Source organism: Salarias fasciatus, chromosome 2, assembly GCF_902148845.1.
Source record: "Salarias fasciatus chromosome 2, fSalaFa1.1, whole genome shotgun sequence".
Lineage (NCBI taxonomy): Eukaryota > Metazoa > Chordata > Actinopteri > Blenniiformes > Blenniidae > Salarias > Salarias fasciatus.
Window position 1 is genome coordinate 25614566 of NC_043746.1, and position 13556 is coordinate 25628121.

A 13556-nucleotide genomic window follows, 5' to 3' on the forward strand; every position below is an offset into this window, starting at 1 on the left:
AAGTGATTCAAAGACAAAAACAGCCAACAGATGACAGACAAACCCCCCCCCCCCCCCCCCCCCCCCCCCCCCCCCCCGCCCCTCCATCTGCTCGTCGCGAACGTTGATCAAGTTGATGTTAGCGATTGAACTGAAAATCACAGTCAGATGTCTCCTCGCAGAGAATCAGACGGGCGGAGCGTCCCCCGCCTGCCGGCGCTGCCAGCTCCAGCTCTCCTTGACGGTTTTGATCCATTTGGGCTTCACACGCTTGATATTTATTCTGGCTGCACGCTGGCCTGGCATGCTGTGGCTCTGAAATTAGCTCATCTGCTGTTAATCTTAATTTTTTGTCATTATAATAATTGAATACTAGTACAGGTGATTAAAGTATTTTATACATTTATTCCATTTTATTACAATAAATGGAAACAGTCACGGTAAATGCATCTAAATATTAAATGACAGCTGTTATTGTAGGTATTTTTTTAACCGATTTCTGGTTAAATGATAAAATTCAAGTCCATGGGTGACAATAAACTGAATTTATCAAAATACATGTTGACTTTGTGTTCAGTCAACACGACAGTTTCTACATCTTGAAATTTAACTGTAGTTTTAGGCAGTAAGTGATCGAGTTTGGAATGAATAAAATACCAGTGAGTTTGTGGAGGGAAGAAAGCTAAATGACAGATGATAATCAAAAACATGTTGATGCTACAATTTAATCTGGAAATACATCTGAGGGAGGTGTGCTCAAATTATTATAAAACAGGAAATCCTCATATACTTGAAAGATAGACCACAATCACAGTGGAATACGTTTTGATGGATTTTTTCCCCAATGATCTTTGACAGTCACGTGTGTCTAAGTTTTTCATGCTTTAGTAACAGAGAAATGTGTTTTATTTAAACAACTGCAGAGATGCTGATTTACCTCTGTGTTATTTAGCTTTAAAGTCACAGCCAGCCCTTTAAGAACGGCCATCATGTTGAGGTGATGAACATTAGTTTGACCTCTGGACTGTTCCAGTATTTTCCACCGGTGTCCACCAGGGGTCAGTGTTCTTCCACGTTTCTGATCGGGCCCTGTGTCAGACAGCTAATTCAGGCCCTCAGTCCACAGCAGGGGGGACAAACTAGCCTCGTTTCTTTTTCCTCTCGCAACCTCACAACAGACCGAGGCGTGCGTGCGTGCGTGCGTGCGTGCGTGCGTGCGTGCGTGCGTGCGTGCGTGCGTGCGTGTGTGTGTGTGCGCCTCCAGGACCTGATGACTGACCGGCGCCCGCTGTGCGTCTGTGTCACCTGGGACACTCGGCAGGGAAAAGGCCTGCCGACTGACGGAGCATATGCTGCTCAGCAGAGTGTCGTTTACATTTTTCCTCTCTTGTAACAGAACATCTGACGTGTCTTCAGAACGTGTCTCTGGTTTTTATCAGACCTGTGTATTTGTAGGATTTCGCTCTGCAGCACAGCAGGTTGTGGAAATCTGACTCACAGTTATCAGCCCGGCCTGAAAAACCGCAAACAAGAGATTTGAGGAAATGCTTCTTGTTTTCAGCGACTGTTGATTTTTTTTTTTCTCCTTCCATCAAATGACTTGACGCGTTTTTGTTTCTTCCATCTTTGCAAAGCAATTTCTTTCTGTTGGTAAAACTCATTTTCAGGTTTTTCATTGTTTTGTGTTTCATTTCAGCCATGACAGAACAATGCAGGACATCGTCTATAAGCTGGTACCGGGACTTCAAGAGGGTGAGCCTGTTACACCGTTTCTCTCTTAGCTGCTCAACTCGCCACATTCTGCAGGAACTTTGATGTTTGAACTCCGAATGATTCAACATGTAGCGCACGCTCACTGATTGAAAATGCAGAAACCAAAGTTTATTTTCATTCCTTTGTGCCTTCTTGGTCTATTCTTGCAGCGGAGATAAAGAAACAGAGGGACTTCTATCAGAAGTTGGGGATGGAGGTTCCCGGTGACATTAAAGGAGAACTCTGTAACATGAAGACTCATCTAGATCAGCGTAACGGTACGCAGCACACACAGTCACGCATCGCCTGGACTTACATCAACTCGACTGTGGCTTCTCCTCGCTGAACCTCGAACCAAACCAAACACTCTCCTGGATCTTCATTCCTCTCCTCTGATCGTGACGTTACGTGAATCATTGTGCAGTCGGGTTGACATCGGCACAGGGAACGTGCCAGGGAACCTCACACTGTATCTCCTGCAGCCTGGTGTGAATGTGGTGAGACGGTAAAGGCAGCGGCGGTGAAACAACCCGGCCAAGCGGCTGTAGAGTCACTCTGCCCCCCCCGCTGGAGCTGTGTGATGGTGTTTGATCACTATTGGTTCCAATAGCCTCATTATGTTGGGTCGAGTTGCAGGTAGAAGCTGTATTTTTCAGAATAATGAATGAGTTAAGCTGCGTTTTCCTTCATTTTGATTGCACATAATTGCGTAATATTGTTCTCTTCACATTCCACCCCGACGCTGTGTTCTATAAGGAATGAGGCCTTCAGCCTGTAATGAACAGCATTAGAGTCACGACCACGAGTAACAGCGGAAGCCATTAAGTGGCGCAGATGAAGGCAAATTGAGCCAATCAGAATGAGCTCCTGGCTCACAGTCCGCGCACGGCCGCTTTTCCAAACCAGCCCGTTTCCGAGGGCTAATCCCCTCCCCCCGCTCTGAGTTTGGTAATTAAGGCTCAGATGGAAGAGGAAATGATCTCCAGCTTCCTGTGCCTCGTCGCTCAGAGTCAGATCTGGCTGAAGCGTGCACAAACACACACGCACCTTCACTCACAAACACTTTTTAAGAACTGTTAAACAGAAACTCAGAAAACCTTAAAATCATGCGGACTGAAGTGTTCACCTTGAGTTTTTTTTAGATTTAAACCAATTTGGTACATTTTACCATGTGCTGATGGTTAAAATCAGGTGCATCTAAGATATTATTAGCTGTTTAAATGAAATTCATTATAAATATTGTATTATTTGGTCAAACTCGAAACTGTCTTTGTCTTTTCATTAAGTCTGGATCATAAGAAATCAATCCTACCAAGAATATGGTCTGTTTTACAGCAATTCAATTTCCAGTCAAATAAATCTTTATTTAGGAATTATTTATACATATATTTATATTTGAATAAATACTTGAATGTCTTTCAATGTTCAACATTTAAGACATAATATATAAACACATTTCCTTGTCTTTTGCCTCAGACAGATCAGAATTTCTCAGTTTTAATTGGCCTTGAGAGACCAAACTGAGACAATGGTGCACTTGAGACGTCCCTCAGGTGAAGCATTAACATCCTGGCTCGTGCTCATACACTTCCTCTAAGACCACCAGGGTTTTGTTTTCCTTTTTATTTTCCTCATGCCTGAATAAGCCCACTCTGAATCCTTCAGTCTCCTGCACGTCAGCCAGAAGAGAGATTGTGACATTATTTAGTGATCCCTCCTGAAGTTCAATCAAACGACTCAACTCAAGAAAATCTTCTGATCAAAACTTCTATTTAAGTACAGCATTTATCCTCAAATTCAAACGTGACCTCTCTGAACAGTTAATCATGAACTGATCATCACTGTCACATCAACACTGCTAACAGTTGAACTAAAGAACACTGTACTTTAGGATTTGTACTTCTAAATAACAAAGACTTCAGCATCATGTTAACGATTCAGAGTAATAATAATATTAAGTCAACATCACCACTTGAAGCTTAAATCGCCCAGTCACTCCCGCTTCAGTCCACTTTCCCCTCCGTGTGAGTAAATGCCCCTTTCTCATTAAATCTCGTTCAGCCTAAGTTGGCGCTGAGTGAAGTCGTGATCACGCCACGCTAAATACAGGCGACAGCGGGCACTTCGCTGACGTTTCCCCCCACGAGAGCTGAACCGCTTCACACCCCATTAAAGCTTCATTCTGCCAGAACCTCATAAATAGAAACTTTCTCTGGGGTCCTGCTTTACCTGGCCAAGAAACACAAATCCACCTGTGCTGCTCTGTTAATGGCACAGGGCAGATAATCCCTCAGCACCACGGACAGCGGCGGGAAGGCCTCTGATGTCGGGTGTGTTTAAGAGAAAACACGTCTCTGTTAAAAACAAAGCAAACGTAGCAGTACTGGTTACTGCAGGAAAACTAACTCTTTACTTCTATTGTCTCCTTCTGTGAAGAACGACTGGAGACAATAGCGTCAAACGAGGAAGAGACAGCAGCTCTACAGCGTTCTTTCTGTTTCCATCTATCACAAACGTTACAAAAAGTCAACCACTGCTACTAGAAATTAATATTTCTGATCGTAATGCATTGAGGCCTGAGCTCCAGCTCCGAACTGCTTCATTTTATCATATCAGTGATTTCAGAAAAGTTGCAACTTCAGCTACCATTGAAATTCAAAGCGACTGTGGCTCTGAAGCGTTTTTTTCTCGACTTTAAATAATTCACCTGCCGTCCGCCGATGCTCCTGGAACTTGACAGAAGAAGTGTTCGCAGTGATATGTTTGTTAGGGGCTGATTGACTGGGACTCAGTGAGCAGACGGAGCAGTGGGGAGCCAATACAAGATCCTCCAGGAGGTTTCAGAAGCTTTTTGTCACTTTTTCTTGAGGTTGTATTTACTTTCAGATCCATTTGCACGCCTCTGAAAAGCTACATTGAAATGAAAGCCTGCAGAGAGAAACACACATTCCAGATGGTGGTGTGTCTCTCTCTCACCACTAAAATTTCAGTTTTACCACTTAAATATGTTTGTTGTCAGAATGAGTATCAAATCATCCATCTCCATGTAGTGTTTATCTGCATTGCCTGAAAGACCGTGTGGGATCAGGAATGAAAACTTCCATGCTGTCAATGCAGAGAACATAGTTCAGTTGTACGTTTTCACGCTGTGATCGGGCCGGACGTGCAGATTTGTATATTTCTTGAGTCTCAGTCAAGCTTGAAGCCTTTTTCGTGGTTATATATACATCAGTGTTTCCATTATCTTCAGTAATATCTGTCCCAGCTGTGTGAACATCACTTGAAGGAGTGATAACGGAGAGAGGAGAGGTTGGAACATGCCTCTATTGAGTCTTTTAATTGCAAATCTGTGCTTCGCATTCACTGCAAGCTTTCTTATATACACCATCCAAAACAAAAGTTTGATTCCAGCAGCACACAACTGACGCACTTGTCTAAATTACCTGCTTTTATTTTCACTTAACGCGAGGAAGCTGAAGTGACGCGGTGCCATGATGAGTCTGCGGAGGAAACTCCCACACAAAACACATCATTTACTGATTTTTAATCCCAGCGAACAGAATCCTCCAATAAAAATGTCACTGAACGAGCCCAGGAAATCTGATTGAAGGTGAGCCAGCCCATAAATCTCCACCAAACTGAGTGAGGCGGAGAAACTTTGGAAGAGGGCTCAGTTATACAAACATCCAGTCATCAGATTTAGTCAGTATCGCCGAGTCGGGACGTCGTGTCTGGAGTCACCGAGACGCTCGGCGGCTGTTTGAAAGAGAAAAAAAAAACAACAATAAGAAAGTAAAACCCACCTGATAAGCAATCAGCGAAGCCAACAAAGGTAATAAAGTTACAAAATCCAAGGCTTTGTGTTTGTTTTAAAACAAGTACAGAAAAGCAATACCGTTCTGTCTGCCAGATTTGTCAGCAATCCAATTTTGACTTTGATAACTAAGTTTCGAATCTGAAAATTCAATACAGCTGTAATGTCAGAGCCAACAAGAAAATCCATGAAGAAAAGCAGAACTTCAGCTGTCCTGGACTGTTTGAACGCTGCGGGTGTCGAATGCAGGGCAGTTTGATCTGAAGCAGTTTCCACAATCTTCTACATGCAAAAAGCTGTAACAGGTTTTCAGAGGTTACATAAATAGTCTGAAGCGACCTAATAAGACTTGGGGCGGTGTTTGTGGGACTCTAATGCCGTCACAGCATTGCAGAAGCTGCAAAGCGCAGTCATGCAGACTCAGTATTTATCTCTCTTCACAGACCTGACTCAGTGAGTGAGCGCCGTCCGGGACGCTGTGGGGCTCATTTATTTGAGCGCAGGTTTGTCGGGACATGGAGCGACATTATCTACTTGCTTATGATGCAGTTTCCTGGTTTGGTTCAAAAAGTGGAGATTTGTTGGTTAATTTTAACGAAGGAGATGGGCCAGCGGCGGGATGTCCCACGTGTGTGTGTGATCCGCTGCGGTGAAAAGCTGTTTGCTCTTTTGTTAGGCTTCAGATGGGAGCAGTCGAATAAAGCAGAGGAAGCAGAGCGGCGCCGGTCTGAACTGAGCCAGGATGTGAACTCACCTGTAAACACGCAGAGCCGTTTGTCCCACGGTCTCTGAATAAACGCCGTTTAACACAATGGCTCGCCGCAGTGAACAATTAAAGCTAATTCCAGGTTTAAAAAAACAGTTTTAGGAGGTAAAGAACAGTAATAGATTCATGCCTATTTGCTTTTTGTGAAAATTAAAGGAACATTAACAAATCCCGCCTGCAGCTTTTTGCATAAACTGTTCTGCTGACTGGAGGCGTGCTGAAACATTCAGGCGGCGGACCAGAAGTCGTATTATTCAAACAAAACCCTGCCTTCACTTCTTCCATGAGCAGAGGGAGGCGGGAACCCACCACGCTGGACGGCTTGCTCGAAATTCCCTTGACCTCATGGAGGAGATTTAAATTTTTTTTTTTTTTTTCTGGGAAAGGTTTACCAAGATTCCAGACGTGGCCAGAGAGTGCAGCAGAGACGAACACAACCAGCTTCCCTCATTCGATAGGAGAATCTGCAGCTCTAGACCACGTGTTGTCTGCGAACTATGTGAAACATGAACTCAGCTCCTCACTGTGGTGTCTTCACGCAGGCGACGCCAAATCGGAAGACACGGCCAATAAGGAGGCGGGAGAGGAGAAGCCAGAGGAGGATAACGACTATCATCGCAGCGATGAGCAGGTGAGTCTTCAGACTCCTGAGCTTCATCCAGCATCGTCGATCACAGAGCTGATGTAGTTTAACATCGCGAACTGACCTGATAGTGGGAGGAGGTGGAGCGAATCTGCAAACTCAGAAAACACTCACACCATTCACAGAGAAGCCAAACATAACATGTTTTACATGGGCATGTTTAAAACGGATATTTAGGATGCACGGTTTCATTACAACACCTTTATTTCTGTATACTAAGAGCTCTTTTTAAAGGATTCACCTTCCAGGTACGGAATCTAAACCTTCACATTTGATGCATTAACGTGTTAACAGAACGATTTCCTGACATTTCTCAGAAACTTGTCAGCGACTACAACTCTGTTCTGCTGTGACAAAGTTTCACACTGTACTGGAAGTGATAAGAAACGTTTAAAATGAGTTTGTCCTTTAACAGATCGGAAGCAAATTGAGTAAAATAATTATAAAGTGTCCTATCAGGAATAAAAGTGCAGAGGAATGAAAATAGTGTTTGCGATAATTGTTGGTACAATTGCTTTAAAAGCCGGAGCTTCAATTATTTCCTTTATAAAAGCGGACCCCTCGCGGTTCTCCAGCCCGGTTTACAATTACTGGCGTCTTTTGTCTCCCAGCTGTTTGATTTTGCTGGGATCCACTTAGTGAGTGACACCGCAGCGCCACACCACTGCTATCCACCCAGCACATTTAAATGGAAATGGGCTGGTCTCGATTCCCATTTGTATTCTGGCACCATCTAAAGACCTGGGAAAAAAAAAGAAAAGATATTAATAATGCAGAGAGTGGAGTTATGGCTGCTGCAGAGACCAGGATCAGGAGCCCCGAGCCTCTTCGCTGCACGTCGGTGTTGTGTGGTAAGAAGAAGACGCTTTTTAACAGAGATCTTTTTTTTTTTTTTTTTTTTTTTAAATAGAATGAGTCAACTATTTCTTATTCTTTTTGCCACCATGCAACAAAAGCAAGCTGCCCCAGAGAGGGTGGAGATCTCACCCTCTGGATATTCAGCAGAGGTGCAGAATGCACGCAGAATAACTGATCAGGGAGCCGGTGTGAGCTGAATGTAGTCCTGTCAAATGTCACAGCGAGGGAGAGGGAGAGAGAGAGAGAGAGAGCACAGGAATACTGGATGAAACTGGGGAAAAAAGGCAATGCATGATGGAAAAATAAAGAATTAGTTATCACCACGAGTCTTTATTATTAAGTTTCAGTTTTTTGATTCTGTAAATCTGACGTCTGAACGCGGCTCATAACAAATCAGAAGATGAGAGAGAAAGTACTTGTTTTGCAGTGTAATATCGTTTAAAAAAAAAATTACGTTTTTGAAGCTACAGAGATTGAAATGTTGTGTTCGTAGTGACTTATGAGTGTTTCACGCTTTGATTTTCATGTTGTTGTGGTGCAAATAGTCAACTCCTGCTCTTCTAATACTTGGCCTCTTTCCACATGAAGCGAGTTCAGACGATCAAAATTCATTTTGTATGCTTCAGCCTGGTAATCTTTACAAATATAACTCTCATAGAGGTTTATACTCAACAGGATATTTTTACATAAGCCCTCATTAAGTTGTATTTGTATCTACTTCTGTCTTTTTACTACTTCTACTTTAGCATTCTCTTATCCAAATATTAATTCAAGTATAAAACAATAAAAACCCTCTACAGTGTGAGCCTTCCAAGTCCCAAAAAGCAGAGCAGAGAAAAGGAAAAGTGAGGAAGAGACAGCAGCTGTTTCAGCCTGGGACCCTCCCCCCCCCCCCCTGGACTCCCACCCAGACAGAGGAACTGTCAGGCGGAGCGGCACGCATGGCCGGCTTCCAGAGCGCTTCCCCGCTGCCTTCTGGACGACCTTTTAGAGGCTGACCTTGAGCCGAGAGGCAGAGAAGAGTCAAGTGGAGTCAAAACTCTGGGAGAAAAATGCAAAAACATCCAGCAGCCCACCAACAACACACCGATCAGAGGAAGCAGCGCCTTCAGTAAAGCGTGCGAACACAGGCTCATGTTTCCTTGCACATTTTGCAAATTTAATAAACTCCCTTCTGTTTAGGTTGATTTGTTTGTGTTGGAATTGCTTTAGATATTAATTCTCCATTTCGGGTTCATCTGACGTTCTAAACTCACACAGACTGAAGTTGAAGCCTGGAGACAGACGCCAGGCGTTGCGTCGGGACTCGGTAATGAAGCTGTAAAACCGTGTGAAGCTCCCGCCAAAAGGCACACGCGATGTTTTCTTGATGTGCCTCAAAGTTGCATCACGGCGTGCGTTTTCAGCCAAAGCGGGACTCCTCGGCCCCGTGAACGCGTCTCTAATGCGCTCTAAAGCGATCCAACTGCCTGGCGGAGTGCTGCGGAGGCCCGGTCACTGCCAAGCTTTTTATTTCACGCCGGAGTCTCCCCTCACCGGCAGCGCCGCTGGAAAGCGGATCCGCCGCCAGGATGCTCCTTGCTTATTGAAGGGCGAGGCTGCGAGGCTCAAGCGCTGCCAGTGTTTGCTCCAGAGCAGAGAGGAATTCCAAGTCCAAGCCGAGAGCAGGGCGGCGTGAGTCCTCCCCGTCTCCAGAGAGACGCGGGGACACCAGCAGCTCGGCGCTTCTGCCCTCTCAGGCTCGTCTTTTGATATGCGGAGGCAGAAAGCTCGGCGGCGGTGCAATGCGTGACTCCTGCAACCGCCATCTGCCAGAACCACCTACTGTGTCACCTGAGTGGGGGAGAAACAAGCCCACGGGCCAGTGGCAGTGACGCCCGGGCTCAGGAAACATGCCAGGAAGCATCTCTGGTCCAGTAACCTGTGGTTGGACGGCACATTAAACTGATACACAAAATGTTTGTGCACATATGAACCCTCCAGCCGACGGTTGATTTGTCTTTACAGTACGGCACACTCTCTGTTAACGCCACGCGTCTCCTGTCTGCGTCCTCCCACAGGTCAGCATCTGCCTGGAGTGCAACAGCAGCAAGCTTCGGGGTCTGAAGCGCAAGTGGATCCGCTGTTCGGCACAAGCCACGGTCCTCCACCTCAAGAAGTTCATCGCCAAAAAGCTCAACCTGACGTCATTTAACGAGGTACAGAGCAGAGCTGGCCACAGCAATCTGGAACCAAACTGCTCAAATGCCAGGTATTAGGAGGCTGAAACCCCAGAAAGGAAGCAGTTTAAGAAGCAACGTCGGTGTTTTGCTTTCTTTTTGGGATTTTTACCTCTGAATGTAGTCCAAGGAGACGCTGCATGTTAAACTCTCAGCCACTCAGATGATGATGATTGTGTCAATAAGACTCCCACAAACTGTCCATTTTAGATGCAACAAAGCCATTAACATGCCGTCTTAATGATTATTGCACTGTTCATGTCAGTATTGGTTAAATCGTGAGTAATAAGTAGTTCTTATTCATTCCTGTGCTCGCACACGCTGCGGTTTTTCGCCCCAAAAGATGGATTTGTAGCGATTTGGAACAAATCTTTTGAGTCTTTTCGCCGTCTGCTTCATGGTGTCGGAGCGGCCGAGCGCCGTGCGTTTCACAAAGTTTAGATAAACTTTCAGGAAGCTCCATAAAAGGTCAGTTTGTTGAGTTTGCCGGCACCGAGTCGCGGCGTTGTGGTTGTTATATTCAGTAGGAGATGAGTCTGGGCGTGGCCTCGGCGCTCCTGTCGGGAGCAGCGGGGGGACGAGAGTGGGCGACGCTGTGACAGATGGACTTTTAGGGTGCTGCGATTGTTCATCGCCGTCTATTTTTCCGTCTTCCTTTCCTCCCCTCCCTCGCCGGCTGTCGCGGAGATGAGTGGGTCGGCTCCGTCACGTCGCCGGCCTCCGCTGCGCGGCTCCGGCGAGGCGGACGCTCTGCCCGCCAGCCATTGTTGTCTTTTCTCTCGACTATCAAAAGACGGCGGTCGAAGCGGCTGGGAGCTCATTCGTCGTCACGGCGGTCGTGTCGCACACGGAGATGCCTCAGCAGGAAGTCGCTCCGTTAATAAACCGCAGATAAAAGAAACGCTGGTCGGAAATAGCTTCCAGAATGAAAAATGCCAAGGGGAGCGAGATATGTCTAAAAACAACCAGGAAGTGTGTTGGTAATTTCCTAATTTGTTGACCAACATGCCAAACGATTTTCACTGTAATTCAACTTTAATTTATTTGTTTTATTTGTTTATGGGGTGCCAGACGGGGTCATGAGGAGCTGATCTGTATCTAAACGTCCAGGTGGAGGATGTGCAGGATTACAGGTGAAGAGATGAGAGGAAACATGAGACGTGCTGAGGAGGAGTAGTGGATCTATTGGACAAAGAAGATGGAAATGCCAGGAATCAGATAAGATCCTGCTGTAGCGGTAGAGGAGAGGGGGGTTAGGTTGAGATGGAGGCTGAAGGGAGGAACTGAAAACCAAAGATCAGCTTTAAATCTGCTGCTGGTTCACAAGAGAAGCGATCAGAGTTCATCTGAAACTGACTTTGATGAAAAATCACTTCCAGCTCCTGTAAGAACGCAGAATTACTGTAAAGTGTTCATAACATCTCCGGACTATATTCGATTTGACCAACATTTGATATTTTAACTTTCTATTCTGTTCTGTGTGGAGCAATCCTGGAAAGAAATTCCCTCTGGGATTAAAAAAGTATCTCTATTCTGATTCTATTCTATGTCTAAATATATGACTGATTTCATCAATACAAAAAGAAACAACACCCTTTATACTTTTTCAAGAGTAACAAGACATTTTCAAATATTTTATAATGTGGCCAGATTGCCTGCATGTGAACATGTCACAAATTATGAAGAGAAACAGGAAATAACGAGAGGATCGCTCTGGAATATCATTTCTAGATGAAACATTTCTACATTTTTTTTCTTTGTTTACTGTTCTTTTTATTCTGTGAGTAAAGGCATCTTTAATTTTCTGAGTTTAGTCTCCGTTTAGTCCCTCTTTCCTGTGCCGATTGAAGCTCTGAGTGTGCTTCCAGTGTGAGCCAGCAGGAGGCGCTGTGGCAGTGTTGGTCCTGAGCTGCAGCCCACTCTCCTCCTCCTCCTCCTCCTCCTCCTCCTCCTCCTCCTCCTCCTCCCTCCAGTCCCCCGGTATTGATTGGCAGATGCAGATGCGAGTTCCCGCTCAGCAGAATATCAATGTTGACTTCACAGGAGGAGAGGCAGATTTGTCGAGTCGGCCTCGTGTTCAGCATCGAACTTTCCGTCCCCTCCGCCCGGGAGCCGCGGGACGCTCCGCCTCTCAGGAGAAAGGAGCTCCATCAGGCTCCTCCGCCCTCGGCGCTGCTGTAGGAGCAGCGGTTGGGTTTAGACCTCCGCCCTGTGATTGTTCGCTGGCCTCTCGATCAGAGACGTATTCCCGGCTCGTCTCACACGTTCAGTAATTAGTTCTGCTTTTTTTTCTTTCTTTCTTTTTTCCCCCACAGCTGGACATTTTATGCAACGAAGAAATCCTGGGGAAGGACCACACTTTGAAATTTGTTGTTGTGACCAGATGGAGATTTAAGGTAACTTGGGTAAATACGCGGGACACTTAAGTTATTTTAATCAGTTGAGCTAATTTGATGGCTTCAACAGCGCCACCCGCAGGCTCAGGCTTCATTTACAGCAGCAGCTCTCCGAAAATCATGTAGAAAAGGTAAAACTGTGTCTTCTCTCTTCCAGAAATCGCCCCTCCTGCTCCATTACAGACCCAAGATGGATCTGCTGTAGCTGCAACCCTTCTTGTTTTTTTTTTTTTTTTTCCCCTCCTTGTTTTTGTTGTTGTTGTTTTTTTTTTTCCTGGTTGGCCCAGTGGTCAGCGGACTGTGCCGAAACATTTTTAAATTTTTACATTTTTTTTTTATTTTTTTTTTAATTTATGCAAAGACGATCAACCAACACCAAGCAAATCACCCGACTGTAAAACGTCAACACAACAAGCCAGCAAGTCGGGATGCTGTCGGGGGTCGGGTCAGGCGGGGGGTTTGGATAACGGGGTGGTGGGACGACTCCTAACTGAAAAACACGACCGCCTCCAGCACAGACACTGCAACACTGGGTGTGTTTTTAACAAACGAAGACAACCTGTTTGTTTTTTTTTTTGTTTTTTTTTTGTTTTTTTGTCCGCTACATCCTACATATGTGAACAAAAACAGAAGAAAAAAAAAGGAAAAAAAAAAACCCAACAAACTAATGGAGAGAAAGCATATATTTATACTTTTGTACAGAAGAGACACATGGAACCAAGACACTACTGGTGCTCTGTTTACACGCTAACAAGATGTCGGGATTCACATCTTTTTCGAGCTTCATGCAGACTTCATCCTCCCGGAAAACACGACTGAACGCTGAAGAAAAATGTGGGTTTTTTTGTTTTGTTTTTTTTTTTTATATGAGAAAAAGGTGTTTTTGTTGGTTTTCTCTTCACAACACACTCGACACATCTTGGGAGCACAGAAAGTTTATGGAGAAAGTTATATAACAGGCATCAAAACTAGCGGATTATCAAATAAATTGTCTCTGAATTGTTTTTTTTTTTTTTTTTTTTAATAATTCATTCTGTTGGCTTCATCTAATTTGCTATTGGGGTTCTCGATGATTGTCAATTGTGAATAGGCAAAAATTTCTTTGTGTAGTAATTTATGTTCTATATAC

The 13556-nt window shown here is 44.8% G+C and overlaps 1 protein-coding gene across 1 annotated transcript in view; it reads left to right on the forward strand.

The window, feature by feature from the left end:
* The window catches only part of pcgf3 (polycomb group ring finger 3), a 46450-nt gene extending 33602 nt beyond the window's left edge, over window positions 1-12848 (forward strand). Inside the window, exons 5-10 of the mRNA XM_030112142.1 lie at window positions 1676-1731; window positions 1902-2009; window positions 6854-6942; window positions 9873-10010; window positions 12347-12427; window positions 12585-12848. Coding sequence (XP_029968002.1) covers window positions 1676-1731; window positions 1902-2009; window positions 6854-6942; window positions 9873-10010; window positions 12347-12427; window positions 12585-12632 — 520 coding nt within the window. The 3' untranslated portion in view covers window positions 12633-12848. The remainder of the gene's footprint in view (window positions 1-1675; window positions 1732-1901; window positions 2010-6853; window positions 6943-9872; window positions 10011-12346; window positions 12428-12584) is intronic.
* Window positions 12849-13556: the final 708 nt, after the last annotated feature.